At 43.8% G+C, this 22,117-nt stretch overlaps 2 protein-coding genes across 2 annotated transcripts in view; one reads left to right on the top strand and one right to left on the bottom strand.

Moving 5' to 3' along the window:
* LOC138972262 (uncharacterized) overlaps positions 1-21,530 on the bottom strand; it is a 34,340-nt gene extending 12,810 nt beyond the window's left edge. The window contains exon 1 of the mRNA XM_070344980.1: positions 21,440-21,530. The gene's annotated coding sequence lies outside the window, so the exon portion shown is untranslated. The remainder of the gene's footprint in view (positions 1-21,439) is intronic.
* LOC138974602 (uncharacterized) lies at positions 356-5,624 on the top strand. The gene is made up of 2 exons (XM_070347323.1): positions 356-4,171; positions 5,020-5,624. The coding sequence occupies exon 1, from the start codon at positions 356-358 to the stop codon at positions 3,554-3,556; it is 3,201 nt and encodes a 1,066-aa protein (XP_070203424.1). The 3' UTR covers positions 3,557-4,171; positions 5,020-5,624.
* Positions 21,531-22,117: the final 587 nt, after the last annotated feature.

The following is a 22,117-nucleotide window of genomic DNA, read 5'->3' as shown; positions in this document are numbered from 1 at the left end:
TAAAGGAAACAATGGGAAGACAGACAGTAAGGTGCAACTTACCCAGGGACAAAGGGTAAAAGATAGTACTGTCAAATGTTTCGGATGTGGAGGGGATCATCTCATAAGGAATTGCCCGGAAGCGGGGAAGCCGAGGGGTGGCGGAGAAATGTATGGGGCAGGCATACAATGTCACAAATGTCATAAGTTCGGACATGTAAAGAGGAACTGTCCAGGAATAACCCTTATCATCAGTCCAGAACCGGAAACTGCAGTGAGAGAAGTTTTCTTGATGCGGGAGGTAGAAGCGAATTACAAGATCCATTCAGGGTTATGTGGGAAGTGTGATCGTCGTACTCAGGGAGAAACTTTCGACATGACAGTTAGGGTGAACGGGAAGGCAGTGGTAGCCATACGTGACACGGGAAGCCCAATGCTGTGTGTTAGCGCTGACCTCATCGACCCGGCTACGTACACAAACAGGACAAGAGAAGTGTCAGGAGTGTTTGAAGAGCAGGGAACAGTACAGGCTCCCATAGCCATCGTGAAGTTAGAATCTTCGGTGTTTGTAGGGAACGTGGAAGCTGTCGCTATTCAGAATATGGCAATTCCTGTATTGATAGGAAACTACATGATCTTGCCAAATGGAAAGGAAGTGAGAGTTCCGGTGTACGGAAAGAAACATGTAATTCCATCTTTGTGCGCAGCAGTTCAGACACGAGGACAAGCAAGGAGAGACGAGAGAGGGAATCTAACATTGAAGATTAATGGAGTCCCCTTGGCACAAAGGACCTGTGCTGAAATGGCTCAAGCACAAGAAGAGGATCCACACCTAAAACGTGTGCGCGAGTTGGCGGTGGAAAAGAAGCCATGGCGTCAACAAGGAACCGGGAACGTTCGATTCGTGATACGTAAAGCTTTGTTGTACAGAGAATACTCAGGTGCAGATGGAGTGGATCACCGACAGTTGGTGGTGCCCAGTGAGTTCCAGAATGAGGTGATGAGATTAGCTCACGATGCACCCATGGCAGGACACCTAGGGGGAACGAGAACCAGGAATAGGATATGGACAGAATTCTATTGGCCTGGTATGTGCCCCGACATCAGACGATACGTGGCATCATGTGACGCTTGCCAGAGAACTACGGCAAAAGGGAAAGTGAAGCCAGTACCATTGGAAAGAATGCCGTTGATTGACGTCCCGTTCAAGCAGGTAGCGGTGGACATCATAGGACCGATTCATCCGCCGTCAGACCGAGGACACCGTTTCATACTGGTAACAGTAGACTATGCCACCCGGTATCCTGAAGCAACCCCTCTCAAGAAAATCGATACGCCACATGTGGCGGAAGCGTTGTGGGAGAACTGGACCAGAGTGGGCATACCTGAAAAGGTGTTGTCAGATAACGGTACCCAGTTCAAGAGCGAAATGATGCAGGAGGTGTACAACCTGATGTCAGTACATGGAATGTACACAACTCCATACCACGCACAATGCAATGGTCTAGTTGAACGTTTCAATGGTACGCTGAAACAGATGCTGAAACGACTCTGCCAGGAGCAACCCAAGGAATGGGACAGGTTCATTCCGGCGTGTTTGTTTGCATATAGGGAAGTTCCTCAGGAGTCGTTAAAATTCTCACCGTTTGAACTACTCTATGGGCGAACTGTGAGGGGACCTATGCAGGTATTACGGAAGCTGTGGACCAAGGAAGAGACAGACCAAGAAGTGAGAACCACTGCCGAGTACGTTGTGGACCTGCGGAATCGCGTTGAGGAGACATGCAGGATTGCCAGAGAAAACCTCGGGAAGGCGACAGAGCGATACGCAAGGGCAGCGGACAGGAAGGCAGAAGACAGACAATTCAAGGAAGGAGATGAGGTGTTGCTGCTTCTTCCAATGAAAAAGAACAAGCTGGAAATCGCTTGGCGTGGACCTTACGTCATCAAGGAGCGATGCGGCATGAACGACTACCGGATTCAAGTGGGGAGTAAAAAGAAATTATTCCACGTCAACCTCTTGAAGAGATACGTCAGGAGGAGAGAGATCCCAGCGGTTGTAGGAGTGGTGCTGGAAGAAGAGGAACTGGAAGAAGTGCCTGAAGTCTCAGCAGGACAGAACACCATTCCATTAGTGCCATTAGAAGCGGGAGAGGGACCCAAAGATGTTAGCATCAATGACGCGTTACCCGCCCAAAAACAACAAGAGCTGAGGGATTTGACGATTGAGTTTGAGAACCAATTCACCGATCTTCCTCGTACTACAAATCTTGAGGAATGTGAAATCACCGTCCTCGAAGATACACCAGTGCGAGTGAGGCAGTACCCATTGCCTCACGTGGCCATGGATTGCATAAGGAAGGAAGTGCAAGACATGTTGAAGCTAGGCGTTATAGAGCCTTGTGCGTCGCCCTATAGTGCTCCATTGGTCTTGATCAAGAAGCCCGATGGAAAAATGAGAACCTGCCAGGATTTCAGGAAATTGAACCAGATTGTGCGGTTTGATGGTGAACCTCTGCCAGACGTCGAATATCTGTTCGCCAAGTTACATCGGGCTAAGTACTTGTCCAAACTGGATTTGACCAAAGGGTATTGGCAAATTCCGGTGAAAGAATCAGATCGAGACAAGACAGCATTCACGACCCCCCAAGGCCAGTTTAGATGGACTCGGATGCCGTTTGGGTTGAGAACAGCAGGTGCCATTTTCTCCAGGATGATGAGGAAACTCCTTGAGCCACTAGGAAGAACGGACGTGGATAACTTTGTGGACGACTTGTTGATCTCCAACGAGGACTGGGACGAACACCTGAGGGCTCTGCGGGCTGTACTCACACGGATGGCGGCAGCGGATCTGGCAGCCAGACCGAAGAAGTGTTTCTTGGGATACCAACAAGTAGTCTACCTGGGACACAAAGTGGGACAGGGATGCATGATGCCAGAGGAGGTGAAGATCGAGAAGTTCAAAGCACTGGAGGAACCCAAAACAAAGAAGGAAGTACGCAGGTTTTTGGGAATGCTCGGTTTCTATAGGAGGTACGTGCCACATTTCTCAGAAATTGCCCTACCACTGACGAACTTGACCAAGGGAAAGAAGTTCGAGGCAATCGAGTGGACACCGGCTTGTCAGGAAGCATTCGAGCGCTTGAAGGAAACTCTGGTCAGCCAACCTGTGGTACGATTGCCTGACCCCGAGAAAGCATTTGTGCTACGGACTGATGCGTCAGATGTGGGACTAGGCGCGGTGCTGTTGCAAGCAGATGAAAAGGGTGACCTACAACCAGTGAGCTATGCCAGCAAAAAACTGATTCCTGCGGAAATCAACTACTCCACAATCGAGAAGGAATGCCTTGCAATGGTGTGGGGGATAAGGAAATTCGAGCCCTACCTTTTTGGGCAACATTTCACTTTGATGACAGATCACCAACCATTGCAGTACCTGCAGCAGGTAAGACCACACAACGGGAGGTTGACGAGATGGGCTCTGCAGTTGCAAGCTTATTCTTTCCGAGTGCAGACCATCAAAGGAGTGAACAACGTGGACGCTGACTTCATGAGTCGGGTTGCTCTTGATATATAGGGTGCTCACTGTTGGTGGTTACCGTTAGTTCGAGCTGGTGGTGGAGGTGTGTCACAACCCGAGGTTTTAGAGATGCAGAAGAAGCTTAAACAGGCTTTTTGTAGATACACGAGATGATGTAATTGTTATATGTTTGAGTGTATATAATAATTGTGTTATTTACAACATAAGCATTGGAGTCCAAACACTATTGTAGAATGTATGCGTGTGGGATGTGAGATGCTTTACGCCTGTAACTTCGCGTATTTGCAAGTTTGTTGTCCGAATCGTGGAACGGGCTATAGTCACCCGGTAACGCGCGGTGAACAAACCAGGTCAAGCTGCAGAAAACGAAAGTTTGTAAATATTTGTTGGGCACAGTTGTGCAAATTAAATAATGTTCATTTCACCTGGTAAGATAATATAGTGTAATGCATAAATTATATTATAGCGTATCTATAGGCTATTTAGTAATAGAAGAATTAACATAGTCCGGGTCAGCGGTGTACGAATACACTTTGACACCCCGTCAGCGAACTAGCACGGTTTTGGTTCAGTGCTACCCGAGAGAGTCAACGGTACGGTTGCAGACGTACTGGCGGGCGCGAGTACTCCATCACCCGGCGGTTTTTTACGGTGAGCGTTGTCATTGACTTGGCGGGTGGACTATTGTTTCGAATTGCTGTGGCTGAGTAGATGTCGTTGTCTAATGTTTGTTTTGTTTGTGTTTACGTTTCAGTAGTGTTGTAATATTGTGGGACACGGTGATTTTGAAGCGTGTTTATGTCCGTGGGAATGTGCACGGGAAATATGAGAATTACATCGACCGGCCCATTACTACCTATTCGTATAGGGAGCCTCGGGATTTACATGTATATTAATGCATGTTTGGGAAGTGATATGCAGTGAACATACAGTGGAATTATATGTGTGTAATTATTTGCACATAACTGTTAAATATTCGTTTACACGGAATATCACATTTTATACAAGATGGCGGTCTACTTTCCGACAACTTTTGTATCCTTATGTTATTGAGCATGTTGTTTTATACCTTCATATTATAGTGTGTAATATTACGCGGGGAGTTATCATACATGTGGGGATATGGGTGTTGTGTCATGCAATTGTGGTTGCGTAATGTAATGTTAAAGTTGGATACCACAATCTAACATTTAGTGAACGTTTGTCCAGTTATTTGTAACATATCACATGGCGTATATGGTCATGACAAATACAATAAGTTTATAGGTTTAAGCAAACTATAAATCTATATTGTGAAGCCCCGTTGTATAGCTAATGTATTAAATAATTATCCTTTTCCATACATGGTTACTTGGTGTAAAGTTTCGATCTTGATGTCCATCGGTATGATGCGCAAAAGGTTTGCATCACCGATGAACACTAACACAACCATCGATACACGCCAGGTAGCTAGGGATGTTATTGTTCAGTATTAACGTGCTGATTTTATTTACATGCAGTTGGCCGGAGAGAGAACGGAGGAGGGACGTGTGTTCACGTGAAGGCGTTGTGATCTGGACATATGGGACGCTGTCAGGAGGCGACTACGGCTCACAGCAACGCAAGAAGAGCGGCGTGGGTTACTCCGACCAGTAGATTCCCCCCAGAGTGTACGCAGGACCACCAGAAGACAGCATGAGGAAGGAGTCTGGTCAACTCTACATGCCTAGGAATCTGGGGAACAGCTCCGAAGGACTGGAGCTGGGTTCGACGTGCTTAGGCAGTCGGGGACTCTTCTAGGGGGTCGGAATCAGGAAGCTGCGGCCTTCTGAGGAGGGAAGGACATGTGAGGCCTTGGTGGGCGTTGTGTATCCCGAAAAGCTAAGTACTCTGTCGTGGTTAAATCATGTGTCTGTGTTCGTGTAATTTGGTGATGCGACCTTATTGAGCGCCGTATACTAACAGGCTATTTAACCATAGGGGGGGTGCTTAGGACTGGAGTTCCAGGATAATTTCATGTGAATTCATGTGTTGTCAATTTTCGTAGTATTTGTAGAGTGTACACGTTAAATGTGTGGATGTTTCGTGCATAAATTTGTGTTTATTATATAAAGCTTGCAAGTTACATGTGGTTCCTTTAGTCTTTTTATACACAGTGATGTCTGTCTCCACTTGTAAACTTTCTTGGGTGTGCGTTAGTGAGTGAGGTGTATGTTTGCGTGTGATCCCAAGATTGCTCAATCTTGTGGAGTTAAGTCGTCACGTGTCACCATAACAATATCAAAACTTTGGAATGTGTGAAGTTTCAAAGGTGTTGCTTAAAAGGCGTTCGTGAAAATGACAATTGTATGTGTCTGACTTTAATGCGACCCCGCTGCGACCTTGACGTTTGATTTTATCAACCAGACTTTCATCATGTGTGAATGACTTCAAACACTATAAAACTAGTTGAAGAAATTGACAATTTTTCAAAGTTTAAGCCAGTTGGCACTGCTGTGACCTTGAAATTTGACAAACATTAACCAGGCGGTCACCTTTTTTAGAAAATATCCTTAAAGGATCTTTAACCTTACTGTGACCTTGGAATTTGATGAGGTTTAATTTAACTTGCGTAGTGTGCCAAGTTTCAAGGCCCTAGCTTCAAAAACATATGAGAAAACCTCATTGAAAAATGTATATGTTTGACCTCAACGCGACCCTGCTGTGACCTTGACTTTTTCAACCAGACTTTAATCGTGTGTGAACATTATACACTAGAACTGTGTGTATTTTCAAAGCTCGTGCTATAAACGCGCTGAATAAATTGAAAATATTCCACATTTGGACCAGATGTGACCCCGCTGTGACCTTGAACTTTGACAAAGATTAACCAGCAGGTCACTTTTAATGAGGTTTTATAAAAATGCTGAAAGTATGTGAAGTATGTAAAGTCTAACTGATCTAGTATTAAAACATGTAAGACGTGACAACGACAATTTTCCAGTTTGCAAAGGAAATTTAACCTCGCTGTGACCTTGAAATTCAATGTTGTTTAATGTGATGTGCACCATACCTGGAGGTCATTATACTTTGGTTGTGTGCCAAGTTTCAAAGCCCTAGCTTTAAAAACGTGCGAGATAACCTAAATGCTATGACTCAGTGCCGTTTTGAATGATATAACGAACAAAATTATCGTTATTTGTAAAATCATTTGGGTAAATTTATCTTTTCTTTTCGTAATTGGGTTCCAGCATCTGTTGTCTTAACAAAAATCACAATATCAGTCGTGTTTGTCAACTTTTATTTTTTAGCCCCTTTGTCCGCTTTTCGTGCGCACCTTTTGGCACTTAGTCATATGTATTTTTTCAGGGGTGAATAACACAACTTGTCATCATTTTCACGAGTTTTCATTCACAAACACCTGGTAAATAAATCTCATGTTCCCCATGCAATAACTCGAGGTGGTGAATGGGTTTGAGCTTTCATGTGAAACGTGGATTGTCAAAGTAAAAGCCAATCAGGCTGATTGTTTGATGTGTGGAACCATCGTGGCTTTGGATTTGTGTTTCCGAGGACAACGATTGTAAGCATTCACTCTCAAAGACCCAATCAATGTTGATAATTACCGCGGCGACTCATGGTCAATTTGCAACTTATCTCTGTAATCGCAAAATTTACAACGAAAAGTCATAAACACAAAAGAGCTTCTCGCAACGCTGGCGTGGCGATGGGCAGTTTGTGTGATTGCATGCGCCTTTCTTTGATTGGCTCGTAGCGGACCGTTGGAACTGACCTGTGCGGCGGACAGTGCCCCGCACACAGCTTAGCTTAGCGTCACTACGCAAGATGCCAGCGAGCTGAAAGGTCAAGTTTTTGTATTTGGTGAAAATGTTTTATTTCTTTGTTGGTTTTTAACGATGTTACAACGATGTTACAAGCATATGTTTTTGGTCATTCCATTTGCAGACGGTTGCGGGAATGCATTGAGTCGGGATGCGATCCTCGCATGCGTCCTGATTTCAAACTTGATAGCCAAATGTGCGTTAACATTGTGGGCAGGGGAGGCTTACGCCTCCAGCAATTGGTTGGAAAAGATGGCGCCGGATCCAACTACTTGCGAAAGATTTTTCGCACTGCACCTGACGTTGTGATCTTACAACTTGGGGGAAATGATTTCAGGTTTGCAGAACCTATGGATGCTGAGGAGTTTGCCTTGACGATGCTGGCATTCGCTGGCCTCCTCCATGGGATTTACAAAGTTAAACAAGTTGTGGTTTGTGGCATTCTGCCTCGCTTCAGTCCAACCGCCGATTACAGAGGATCGCGGGGCTTATCGGCCACATTCAATACAGCAACGCTATCACGCCTGGGCCAGATATTAACGCCAAATTAGCAGAACACAGTGCTGACTTGCATTACGTCACGGTTTGGTGCCATGACAAGTTTCAATTTCAGGAGGAGAAAAGAGGCTTGTTTGCGGCCGACGGCGTACATTTGTCTGAATAGGGCAGTTACATAATGTATCAATCGGTACGAGGCGCTCTGATCGCGGCCAGCAAACGCTGTACACGTGTACGAGCCGCGCTGACAGCGTGACCTATTTGGCTGGAGGCAGACAGTCTCCAGCGCTGTGTTTGTGACCAGACTCTCGCAGAAGCACTGACGGGCCGTGTACCAGCGACCTACACGGGGTGGTACACGCGTGGCGGCTATTTTTAGCCAGGGCCACGCTGCACCTGATATTTTGGGTTGCGTTGACGCCTAGCGGCGTCGGAAGCCAGTGGTCATCGGCTGCCATCCGAAAGTCGCTTGTTCATTTCAATGCTTGTTATTCTCTCAGGTGCCAGGAGAAAAGGTTCCGTACAACTCTCGCTTACTCTATTACACATGTCGTATGCATTGAGCGATTACTTCCCTTTGGTTATTTGATACACTTTTATTCCAGTTGCTCGAGCACCAACAGCCTTGTTGTTTTATCCACTTTTATTCCAGTTATCTTGTATGCGCTTGAAAAAACTTATATATATATGTGGGGGAAATGCATAATTATGATGTTTTCTCTAAAATGTTTTTGGGTGCGCTGGATACACAGCCACACGTTTCTGCGCTTGAAACACAGCCAAGGGGTTTTCTATGGCTCAAAACACACATTAACCACTTTAATTCCAGTTGCCTGATCACCAACAGCTTGGTTGTGTTAAAGAGTTTAATTCCAGTTGCCTGAGCACCAACAGCCTCATTGTTTTAACCCCTTAATTCCAGTTGCCTGGGCACCAGCAGCCACAGCTCCAATCGTGTTTTGTGTGCGCTTGAAACACAGCCACAATTTTTATGTGCTTTAAACACAGCCATTTTGCGTGCGCTTGCGACACAGCCACAACTTTTCTGCGCTTGAAACACAGCCAGTTTATGTGCGCTCGAAACACAGCAAACATTATTAGGTGCTTGAAACACAGCCATGTTGAGTGCGCTTGAAACACAGCCACACGTTTTGCTGCATGAAACTCAGTTTAACCACTTTGATTTCAGTTGCCTGAGCACCAACTGCCTGGTTGTGTTAACCACTTTAATTCCAGTTGCCGGAGCACCAACAGTTTGGTTGTGTTAACCAGTTTAATTCCAGTTGCCTGAGCACCAACAGCCTCATTGTTTTAACCACTTAATTCCAGTTGCCTGGGCACCAGCAGCCACAGCTCCAATCGTGTTTTGGGTGCGCTTGAAACACAGCCACAATTTGTATGTGCTTGAAACACAGCCATTTTGCGTGCGCTTGAGACACAGCCACAACTTTTCTGCGCTTAAAACACAGCCAGTTTAGGTGCGTTTGAAACACAGCCACAATTTGTAGGTGCTTGAAACACAGCCATTTTGAGTGCGCTTGAAACACAGCCACACATTTTTTGGCATGAAACTCAGTTTAACCACTTTTATTTCAGTTGCCCGAGCACCAACAGCCTGGTTGTGTTAACCACTTTAATTCCAGTTGCCTGAGCACCAACAGCTTGGTTGTGTTAACCAGGTTAGTTCCAGTTGCCTGAGCACCAACAGCCTCATTGTTTTAACCACTTAATTCCAGTTGCCGGGGCACCAGCAGCCACGGCTCCTATCGTGTTTTGTGTGCGCTTGAAACACAGCCACAATTTGTATGTGCTCGGAACACAGCTATTTTGCGTGCGCTTGCGACACAGCCACAACTTCTCTGCGCTTGAAACACAGCCAGTTTATGTGCGCTTGAAACACAGCCACAATTTGTAGGTGCTTGAAACACAGCCATGTTGAGTGCGCTTGAAACACAGACACACATTTTGCTGCATGAAACTCAGTTTAACCACTTTTATTTCAGTTGCCTGAGCACCAACAGCTTGGTTGTGTTAACCTCGTTAATTCCAGTTGCCTGGAGCACCAACAGCTTGGTCGTGTTAACCAGTTTAATTCCAGTTGCCCGAGCACCAACAGCCTCATTGTTTTAACCACTTAATTCCAGTTGCCTGGGCACCAACAGCCACAGCTCCAATCGTGTTTTGGTGCGCTTGAAACACAGCCACCAGTTTGCTGCGCTCTAAACACAGCCAAAGTATGTGCGCTTGAAACACAGCCACAATTTTCATGTGCTTGAAACACAGCCACAAGTTTTATGTGCTTGAAACACAGCCTTTTTGCGTGCGCTTGAGACACAGCCACAACGTTTCTGCGCTTGAAACACAGCCAGTTTATGTGCGCTTGAAACACAGCCACAATTTTGATGTGCTTGAAACACAGCCATTTTGCGTGCGCTTGAGACACAGCCACAACTTTTCGGCGCTTGAAACACAGCCAGTTTAGGTGCGCTTGAAACACAGCCACAGTTTTGAGGTGCTTGAAACACAGCCGTTTTGAGTGCGCTTGAAACACAGCCACACGTTTTTCGCATGAAACTCAGTTTAACCACTTTTATTTCAGTTGCCTGAGCACCAACAGCCTCGTGGTGTTAACCACTTTAATTCCAGTTGCCTGAGCACCAACAGCTTGGTTGTGTTAACCAGTTTAGGTCCAGTTGCCTGAGCACCAACAGCCTCATTGTTTTAACCACTTAATTCCAGTTGCCTGGGCACCAGCAGCCACGGCTCCAATCGTGTTTTGTGTGCGCTTGAAACACAGCCACAATTTGTATGTGCTCGGAACACAGCTAATTTGCGTGCGCTTGCGACACAGCCACAACTTCTCTGCGCTTGAAACACAGCCAGTTTAGGTGCGCTTGAAACACAGCCACAATTTGTAGGTGCTTGAAACACAGCCATGTTGAGTGCGCTTGAAACACAGCCACACATGTTACTGCATGAAACTCAGTTTAACCACTTTTATTTCAGTTGCCTGAGCACCAACAGCCTGGTTGGTTAACCACTTTAATTCCAGTTGCCTGAGCACCAACAGCTTGGTTGGGTTAACCAGTTTAGTTCCAGTTGCCTGAGCACCAACAGCCTCATGGTTTTAACCAATTAATTCCAGTTGCCGGGGCACCAGCAGCCACGGCTCCAATCGTGTTTTGTGTGTGCTTGAAACACAGCCACAATTTGTGTGTGCTCGGAACACAGCTATTTTGCGTGCACTTGCGACACAGCCACAACTTCTCTGCGCTTGAAACACAGCCAGTTTATGTGCGCTTGAAACACAGCCACAATTTGTAGGTACTTGAAACACGGCCATGTTGAGTGCGCTTGAAACACAGCCACACATTTTGCTGCATGAAACTCAGTTTAACCACTTTTATTTCAGTTGCCTGAGCACCAACAGCTTGGTTGTGTTAACCTCGTTAATTCCAGTTGCCTGAGCACCAACAGCTTGGTGTGTTAACCAGTTTAATTCCAGTTGCCTGAGCACCAACAGCCTCATTGTTTTAACCACTTAATTCCAGTTGCCTGGGCACCAACAGCCACAGCTCCAATCGTGTTTTGGGGCGCTTGAAACACAGCCACCAGTTTGCTGCGCTCTAAACACAGCCAGTGTATGTGCGCTAGAAACACAGCCACAATTTTCATGTGCTTGAAACACAGCCACAAGTTTTATGTGAGCACTTGAAACACAGCCTTTTTGCGTGCGCTTGAGACACAGCCACAACGTTTCTGCGCTTAAAACACAGCCAGTTTATTTGCGCTTGAAACACAGCCACAATTTTGATGTGCTTGAAACACAGCCATTTTGCGTGCGCTTCAGACACAGGCACAACTTTTCGGCGCTTGAAACACAGCCAGTTATGTGCGCTTGAAACACAGCCACAGTTTTGAGGTGCTTGAAACACAGCCGTTTTGAGTGCGCTTGAAACACAGCCACACGTTTTTCGCATGAAACTCAGTTTAACCACTTTTATTTCAGTTGCCTGAGCACCAACAGCCTCGTGGTGTTAACTACTTTTATTCCAGTTGCCTGAGCACCAACAGCTTGGTTGTGTTAACTAGTTTAATTCCAGTTGCCTGAGCACCAACAGCCTGGTTGTGTTAACCACTTTTATTCCAGTTGCTTGAGCACCAACAGCCTGGTTGTGTTAACCACTTTAATTCCAGTTGCCTGAGCACCAACAGCCTCATGGTTTTAACCAATTAATTCCAGTTGCCTGAGCACCAACAACCTGGTTGTTTTAACCATTTTTATTCCAGTTGCCTGGGCACCAGCAGCCTGTAGTAAGCTCGGGTATGAGCAGTTTAAGCCAGTCCTTACGATCAAAGATGCTCTCTCCTCAGTCGGTCAGATGCCAAAACACAAGCCTACCTGCCCTGGACCTGCAGCCCAGAATAGGCAGACATGGCCGGCAAATAAGAGGGCTACAAAGACGAGGACAGGGGATCCTCCAGCCCAACCTCAGCACAGACAGTGGCTACAGAGCCACAAGGGACACCACCTCCTGGGATGGCCCAGCTCCTCCAGGCGTTGGAGGGAAAAATTGAAGCAGCGGGCAGTTGCGGCTCAGGTCAGGGACACCTGCCAGACGCCCCAGCCCAATCAAATGGCAGGGCCGGCCAACACTGACGCCCCAACAACAAGCCAGACACCCCAACAGTCGGCAGACCTGGCCACCCAAGCCTGCACCGCAGCCACGTTTGCAGTCACCGAACGCATAGCAGGTACGTCTGGAGGGTTTACATCAGCCGCGCTGGGCCTACCATCACTGGTACCATAAAGAATCAAACAGAAGATTTGGGGCGGGCCCAAAACCGGTTCAAAGTGAGCCATGGCAAAAGTGGCTCGAAGGCTACAGGCCGGATCTCGCCAACAGATTAGTTTCACGTTTTTAGGGATGGTTTCGACATTGGCTACAAGGGTTCTTTAGCCTAGGTCAAACCCAAACAATTTGAAGTCAGCTTTAGACGATCCCACAGTGGTGGACGAATGGAGATCAGACTCCCGCTAGACAAGTTAGCCAAATGCTATTCAGGCTTGCCTGCGAAAACAAAAAAGTACAGTTAAGAGATCTGCAGTCCATCATTGGTACACTGAACTTTACGTTACTGGATATGCAATACACAAGCTTTTCTCTGCTGCGGTGTTGTTTTCTTATGTTGCAGGTCTCGAGGGTTCTCAGGCCTGGTACTTCGCGGACGCAAAAGATCGCCCCGAGACACGGGAGATAACGACAGTCCAGAACTGTGTATTTTTGCATTGTGTACAGTTAAAAGCAAGCTCAGGTAATTTGCAGTTCAGTCCATCTCATTCCCTACCTTCTGTGGGGTCAACACTTCTTTTTTAAGGCAAAAGGGAAGTGTTTATGGCCCCTTTGTTGACCCAACAGAGGGGCAGGGGAGACAATCGGCCAGCAGTGCCCTGCATGCTGTGCTATAATTTGATGCTAAACTTTTTCATGTTTTTTGTAAATATGTTTTGGAAAATTGATTTTGAAATTGCTATGATTTTTCACAAAAGTTAAATCATAAAAAGCTTTCATTTAATTCAATAACATTTCACTTTACGTGGACTTAACTGCAAACAGCTGGTGTGGACATTTGATTTGTTGGAGTGACTGATAAATAATTTGATGCTAAACTTTTTCATGTTTTTTGTAAATATGTTTTGGAAAATTGATTTTGAAATTGCTATGATTTTTCACAAAAGTTAAATCATAAAAAGCTTTCATTTAATTCAATAACATTTCACTTTACGTGGACTTAAGGCTGGAGTACACTTTGGAGGCCCAATTTCAAAGTGATTAGGTAGTTTTAAAAGTTACTTTTTCTGTTAGTTCAATGTTTGCTTTATCAGGAAAATACAAAATATAAAGGGCTTAACGCGCAAAATTTTAAGATAACGACTGAAGTTTAAGCATAGGTATCAGATTTTTTCACGCAAACACTACTGAATAAATTGCAATATTGTATTGTGAAAATGTAAACAAAATAACAATCAGATGATCACAAACTGAAGAAGAGAAATAGGGAAGCAAAATAGAACATTAAACGTAGTGATTTTACTTGTGAATTCGGAAAAAAATCCTTTTGTATCCATTTTGAAGCTCAATTTGAAGCATGGAACACCAACAAACATTGATTAAAAGTGTTAAAGTGATTACAGTGTTCAGAAATAGTGTTAGATACCAAGTTGAGTTATCCCTCTTTACCAATTTAAAAAAAAAATACACCTCTTAACGCGCAAAATTTTGAACTGTGATGCTTTTACTACCCCCACCCCCTTCCCATTTGTCAGAAAAGAGTGCATATTATCTTCCAAATAGAAAAGCAGGGTAGTCAGATGATCAAAAACTTAAGAAGAGAAAGAGGGAAGCAAAATAGAACATCCAACATAATGATTTAACTTGTGAATTATGAGAAAACTATTTTTTTTACCCATTTGTGAAGCTTAATTTGAAACTTGGAACACAGACAAACATATATTAAAAGTGTTAAAGTGATTACAGTGTTCAGAAATAGTGTTAGATACCAAGTTGAGTTATCCCTCTTTACCACTGTTAAAAGAAATACACCTCTTGTCGCGCAAAATCTTGAACTGTGATACTTTTACTTCCCCCACCCCTACCCATTTTTTCAGAAAAGAGTGCATAATTATTATCTACCAAATAGAAAAGCAGGGTAGTCAGATGATCAAAAACTGAAGAACAGAAATAGGGAAGCAAAATAGAACATCCAACATAGTGATTTAACTGGTGAATTCTAAAAAAAACCCACTTTTTTACTCATTTTATTAGCTTAATTTAAAGCTTGGAACTGAAGACAGAAAAAAAAAATTAAAAATGCTAAAGTGGTTACAGTGTTCAGAAATAGTGTTTGATACCAAGTTGAGTTATCCCTCTTCATCACAGTTAAAAAAAAAACACCTCTTGTCGCGCAAAATCTTGAACTGTGATGCTTTTACTACCCCCACCCCCTACCCATTTTTCAGAAAAGAGTGCATATTATCTTTCAAATAGAAAAGCAGGGTAGTCAGATGATCAAAAACTTAAAGAAGAGAAAGAGGGAAGCAAAATAGAACATCCAACATAATGATTTAACTTGTGAATTATTAAAAAAAACATTTGTTTACCCATTTTTGAAGCTTAATTTGAAACTTGGAACACAGACAAACATAAATCAAAAGTGTTAAAGTGATTACAGTGTTCAGAAATAGTGTTAGATACCAAGTTGAGTTATCCCTCTTTACCAATTTAAAAAAAAATACACCTCTTAACGCGCAAAATTTTGAACTGTGATGCTTTTACTACCCCCACCCCCTACCCATTTTTCAGAAAAGAGTGCATATTATCTTCCAAATAGAAAAGCAAGGTAATCAGATGATCAAAAACTTAAGAAGATAAATAGGGAAGCAAAATAGAATATACAAAATAGTGATTTAACTGTAGATTTCAGAAGAAAAAAACCCTTTTTTTTATTATCATTTTTGAAGCTGAATTAGAAGTTTGGAAGACAGAAAAAAAAGAAGAAAAAAAGTGCTAAAGTGGTTACAGTGTTCAGAAATAGTGTTGGATACCAAGTTGAGTTTTTGCTCTTTATAAAAGAAACACACCTCTTGTCGCGCAAAATCTTGAACTGTGATCCTTTTACTACCCCCGCCCTCTACCCATTTGAACAGAAAAGAGTGCATAATTTGTATTCTCTTCCAATTAGAAAAATAAGTAAAAGCAACTGGACATTTTTAAAATACATCTTTTCTGTCAGTCCAAGGATTGCTTAGTCCATTAAAAACAAACAGACTAGGATTTAACGCACCCATTTTAAGAAAAAGTTAACATGATAATTGATATATCAGACTTTTTTTTATGCAATTACTACTGAAGATTCCAGACCAGGTAAAACAATCATTTTATATCCTTTGTCACATTTTTTTTATTTTTTATAAATCTATCTATAGCGAGTCTTGTCTCTTTGTGTCGTTTAGTTATTTTCAAGAATTCTATCCTGGCAACAACAACAACAAAAACACCTACCTACCTACCCTATTTTTTTTAGCCATGTTAATAGAAACAGACAATTTATTTGTTTTGGCCTAAAGATCTTGAAACATTTGTTTTAATAGAGAAATAACAAGTACAGCCATTAGCTGTGTCACTCGAATTTCTTTGTCAGGCTGAAACTTAGCTGTTGCGTTGGTGTCTGCTGTGTGTATCTGGGTCCAAAGCAACTTTCACATTCTCATCTACACACTCACGTTACACAAGTATATATACAATTCCACCTACAGAGGCGTTCGGGGATGGGGGTCTCGCACTCGGGCGAATCACACCACAAAATACAAAGTATAAAGTACACAGATTTTACTATTGAACCAAAAAGCAAATTAAAACATGAATAAATCAATCAAGCAAAACTTCCACACAATGACACACTCACTCTCGGTTCACACTGCGCTCTGGACGTGCACACTTGGCAGCACGTATACCGTTCCGGCACCGTTTGTCTTCCTGCAAGTCCAGCATAGGCACACGATTGTCCAAGAATCACAATAATCCTCGTGAATGTCACAGCAGGCATAGTAGAAAAGTCCAAAAGGGTGCGTTGATGGTGGTAATCCGGTGTACACACACACACACACACACACACACACACACACACACACACACACACACTCCGGTTTGGTAAGTTACCTGATAAATAATGTAGCCTGTGGATTTAACGGGGAGACTGGTCAGACAGGAAGAGCATTTCACATTTCCGATGTTCAGCGATAAACTTGTTTTCTTCGAGAGTTCGATCTTCGTGCGATTCTGGCGCGTTGTCACCAAGAACGTAAAAAAAAACAACACCAGGACATCATCATGATGCCTCTCTACAAAAACCAGGCATTCTAGGAACTCTTCATCTAAAGTCAGTCAGTATTAGCCCCTCAACACAATCCTCATCTTGTCCCATAGTGATTTCTGCCGCCAAAGAACGTGTGGTTCTTAACTCACAAGACGGATTTGTCGTCTTCCATTGCGAAATTCAGATCTACCCCAACTACGTGCATTGATCTGAGGGGGTCCCGATCTGAGCAATAAAATGTAGATGCGATAATCTGCAAACATCTCTTCAACACAATCTACATCTTGTCCCATCGTGATTTCTGTCGGCAAAGAACATGTGGTTCTCAACTCACAAGACCGATGTGTCATCTTTCAGAAATTCAGATCTGCCCCAAGTACGTGCAATAAAATGTAGAAGCGATAATCTGAAAAAAAATCTTTTCGCGTGAACGCTGCCACGTTGTCATCAGTCCGATGTCTTTTATCCAGAGCAGGGATGAACACACTTTTTCATCAATAGTTTGTTATGTTTATCCGCAGACTGCTTTCCATTACTTGTCGTCTGTTTTAGCTTGACTCGTGGGGTTCTTCAGCCAGGCAAAAAGTGCTTGTTTACAGTGACACGTTCTCACGCACGACATGTCGTAAATGCAAGTTCTAACGATTGTTTTTTATTGCACTGATAGAGAATGTCGATATTTGTAAACGTCTGCCATTTCCTAATGTTTATTTCATTATTTTGCATACGGATATGGCCAGTAAGTGGATAATCTGTTACGACACGAAACGCGTTCTAAATCCGGGAAGGGAGGCTACTCCAACGTAGAAGGGAGGCTACTCCAACGTACTTTCCAAAGTGTGCTCCAGCCTTAACTGCAAACAGCTGGTGTGGACATTTGATTTGTTGGAGTGACTGATAAGAATGGAACGAGCGGATGAGTGCGCGTTCAGTACAGCTCTGATGGACAGTAACCAGCTGTAATTCAGTTTGTTAGCACATGCACTTACACAAAGAAAAGAAATATGCTCAACACTTACTGAATTCACCGGTATGATCGCAGCTCTGTACATTTTCAGACTGGAAGAAAAGCGTCAACAAGCTACGTTTGACGTCACATACAAGTTTGACGTGTTATCTCGTGCTACTGTGACGATGCTTTGTGGCCCCGGAGTTGGATTCTGAAAATTCGTCTCCCTGTGGGTTATTGTGCATTTTGTTGCACAACCAAAATGATGACAAAAACGATGTTTGGTAGCTTGTTGTCAGACCGGTGGCCGAGGTCTTGTCGGCTACGTAGCGGCTTTACGCATATGCGCAGAGCCTACGGACACCGTGAGATGAAAACGTGGTGGTCATGACGCGAGCGTAGCGAAGCTTGCGCCGCTACGTTCACCGTAAAGTTACGACAGCCCCCCCCCCCCCCTCCCCCCCTGTCGTAAACCTTTGCGCAGCACGCGTGTGGCGAAACAACATGGCAGGCAGCACGTTATTTTTTCGGATGCTTTTGCGGCGGAACTTCAGCCGTCAACGGACGTTGCTGAACAGATCCTCATTGCTTTGCTTCTTTTTTTCTAGCAAGGTGTGGATTTCAACTTAACTAAAATGTCCGCCGCTGTGCTTTGGTGCTCCAGCTTCGACAACGTGATAAAGAACAAAACAAATACTATATTACGTAATCAAACACAACAGCATGACGTAAAGTACACAAAAAGAAAGAATTCTCCGTATCGCCGAGACTAATAGACTTCCTTGAGGCTTTTGACGTCACTAGTTAGACGCGACTTCACGGGATATACCCCTTCACTAAAAATAGTACAACTTTGCGCACAGCGTTAGTTCCTTACTCCGCAAACGACTAAGCAAGCGTCGTGACCACCAAGTTACGCATTTGCGGAGCTACGGAATATGCAGGCTTTACGTGTTCGTAACTCCATGCGTAACCTAACTTATTTGCGCTACCGACAAGACCTCGGCCACAGCACTTTGTTGTTGGTCCTCGGGGAGCATATCGCCTTTTGTCTCATATTTATCAACCGCGGCCTTCGGCCTTGGTCGATAAAGATGAAACAAAAGACGGTCCCCTTGGACCAACAAAAAAGCTGGTCTGTCAACAAGCCACCAAACATCTTATATTATCCCATGACCTGCCACTTTGTCTCTGTTAGCTGAGGAGGTGATTATTCTGGATAACCTATGGTTACCATAATTATATGGATAATCCATCACAACCGAGTCTCGATCTCACCTGTCATTGGTCATTGTCTTTGATCTCAGAGTACATTTGAATAATGTATAGAGGTCATCTGCAAATTTATCGTTAACTCGGGGACTTCAGCAAAACGATTGAGATATTCTGCGGTATAAAAGTCGAACTCACGTTTAGCTAACGATCTACATACATTTTAACATTGAAGAGGGCCCCAAAGGGGGGGTATCATCACGATCACGGGAAGGGAAATTTTAGCTTTCACGATCACAGTTACCTTGATTTTTGTTTTCACGATCACGAACACCAGTGGCAAATCACGGTCACGGTAAAAGTTGCATGTACAGAAAGCACGTGTCAAAGTAAACACAACCACACAGTAATTCGCTCCTCTGGATCTATTGTTTATTCAACACAAAGTGAGAACTGTTGCACTTTTTTATTATTATTTTTTGAATTCTCTTTCATACACACATAGAAATACATATCATGATTTGTAATCAGTAACAAGAATGTTGTTTTCATTGTTTTCTCTCTCTCTCTCTATTTCGTTATCTCTCTCTCTCTCTCTCTCTCTCTCTCTCTCTCTCTCTCTCTCTCTCTCTCTCTCTCTCTCTCTCTCTCTCTCTCTACACTCATACACATTCAACTCACACACCCTCACTCACACACATGAATATATACTTGCACATTTTGACATTTCCAGAGCAAAATCTTGAAAACCCATTTTCTCCCCAACTATTGGGTGGATTGAAATTAAAGTACATGAATGTGTGATGGGGGTACACCATCGCCTGGTTTCATGTCCTTGAAAAACAAACAGGAATGCTACAGGCCAAAAATGGTTTTACCTGAAAGAAGCGCGCAGTGCCAGTGGCGAAGCCACAAGCCTGAGCCTGCGAAGCAGGCGAGCCAACTAGGGGGGTCCGGGGGCATGCCCCCCCGGAAATTTTGTCAAAAAACGGTTAAAATCTGTGCAATCTGGTGCATTCTGGGCATCATTTTCCGGGCTGTAATAGTGTTGTGATCTTGTTAAAAATCCCATTTTAGCCTCCCCCCACCACCATTCAACACACCTCCAAACTGGTGAAAACAACACTACTGTGCGCTGGCTTCATTGAGACCGGCGCCTGGTCGCGTTGCGCGATATTCACACGGATCGTTTTTGCGGAAATTTTTTAACTTCACCGGAAAAAATTTGACTTTACCGGATTTTGAAAACGGCTTTATCGAATTTCCGTTAATTACCGGAAAAGTAGCATGCCTGACAAAATCCCCAACGAACATGACTTTGATCGTCTTTGACATGAGGATCAAGTGATCCAAACTGGCACGTCTCCCCGCCATTGTTTCTGAATTTAACCCATTGTTGATATTAAAGTTTACAGGCGCTAATATAAATCCAAGCTTAATGCAAAGAAGCGACAATTAGAATCTATGCCAAGCGTGTCCACGTTGCTGGGATGAAAAACACATTTCTAGTTTCGGTTTTGGCTACACGCAGACTCGATCTCGAGCCAGTCGAGGACACACTGAGCGAGTGACAGCCGGACGTGGCAATGTCGACAATGTCAATGATCTCACTCAAACTCAAAGATCTTGAACAAATTTCAAGATCTTTTCCTACATTCAGAACAGTCATAGAGCAACATAGATCAACATACCTTGATATTTCGTCTTCGGAAAGACCGACCCGTAGCCTGACCTTTCCACCAAGGAAGGCATTCTCGCCGCCTGCTTTGGTCTGGCTTGAATCCACAAAATATAACAGAAGTTCGATGACAGTACCGCTGCACGCCATGTTTGATCTTCGAATTCGAATTTGACTGAATGCACTCAAAACTTTTGCACGAAGCCCTTCCATTGGATGAAGTTTGGAAGACTTTTGCAATTTGCCTTCTGATTGGATCTCTTTTTGTCAGTGTGTGATTGGTTCTTTTAAAGGGAAGCAATCGCTGTCAAAATCATATTTCTGAATGTGTTGTTGCTTCCCTTCAATCGGAGTTGGCTCCTTGACGAATAGACAAGAGGATCATAGAGTGATACAGCTGTGAAAAATGTACGTTGAAAATAAAATGCTTTGCAATAATGCCCATCACGATCACGAAAACAAATCACGATCACGAGACTTGATTTTTTTTTCATCACGGATCACGGGCAAAGTCCCATCACGATCACAGAAATGGAAATTTCGGCAATCACGGTCACAGAAAGGTCAAAAAACGCCAATCACGATCACGGTTTTAAACCCTTTGGGGAACAAAGAATACACATAATCTGCTGGGGTGAAAAGAGCTGAGTGAAGATTATGAGTTGGCCGAAGAGAGAGAGAGAGAGAGAGAGAGAGAGAGAGAGAGAGAGAGAGCGAGCGACAGAGAGAGAGAGAGAGAGAGAGAGAGAGAGAGAGAGAGAGAGAGAGAGAGAGAGAGAGAGAGATTCAAGGCGCACAACTCTAGTACTCTTCATAGGCAACCGCTTAGGTCAATCCCGACAACAAAATCCTGATTCAAAATCCTGAGCGACAAAATAAGAAGTAAACTAAAACAGTATGCTTACAGTTGTGTTCATTTGCTTTCGCTTTTAGAGCATTGATTGCTAAATCTGGTTCAACAGAACAAGGCTGTCCCACCTGTCGTCTGCTGCAGATCTGTCCTCTGCTACAGAATCACCGGCTACTGAAAAAGTTGACCAACAACATGAAAATTGCCACTTACAAAGTTAGAGATACGGTTAAAATAAAAGGTGGCGAAGAAGGTCGGATCTTGCGTGTGTTATTTTTCAATTTTAAAGTAAACAACGGTGTCTAGGTTCAGGTCATGCATGCAGATAGATTTACAAGTTTTGACCTACATTGAAAAAAACAGCAGAACAAAACTATACTGCAGTACAGTAGCGATAACTGCGGGCCTAAGACTGAACGACAGACATCAAAGTAAGGCTCACCTAAAATTAATGACGATTGAAGAAGTAAGTAATCCAAATTTGAACACTGAAGCACAACATCTCGAATAAGCTCACATTCAGCAATCACCCTCATCGCTTGTAAAATCACACACGCAGTCTTTTTGGCGAATGCCTCAGACAACCGACTTTTCACTTGACGGTCACATTATCAAATTTCATTTGAACACTCTAGAAATAACTGTTTGACTGAATGCAAAAGCAGACGTTTTATGGCGCGTTTACCAAAAAGACAAACGGGGACTCGTTTCGCACATGAATTTGATGACACGA

Source organism: Littorina saxatilis, linkage group LG8 (assembly GCF_037325665.1).
Source record: "Littorina saxatilis isolate snail1 linkage group LG8, US_GU_Lsax_2.0, whole genome shotgun sequence".
Classification (NCBI taxonomy): Eukaryota; Metazoa; Mollusca; class Gastropoda; order Littorinimorpha; family Littorinidae; genus Littorina; species Littorina saxatilis.
The sequence above is the reverse complement of the archived record's forward strand: the minus strand, read 5'-3'. Positions and strand labels throughout refer to the sequence as shown.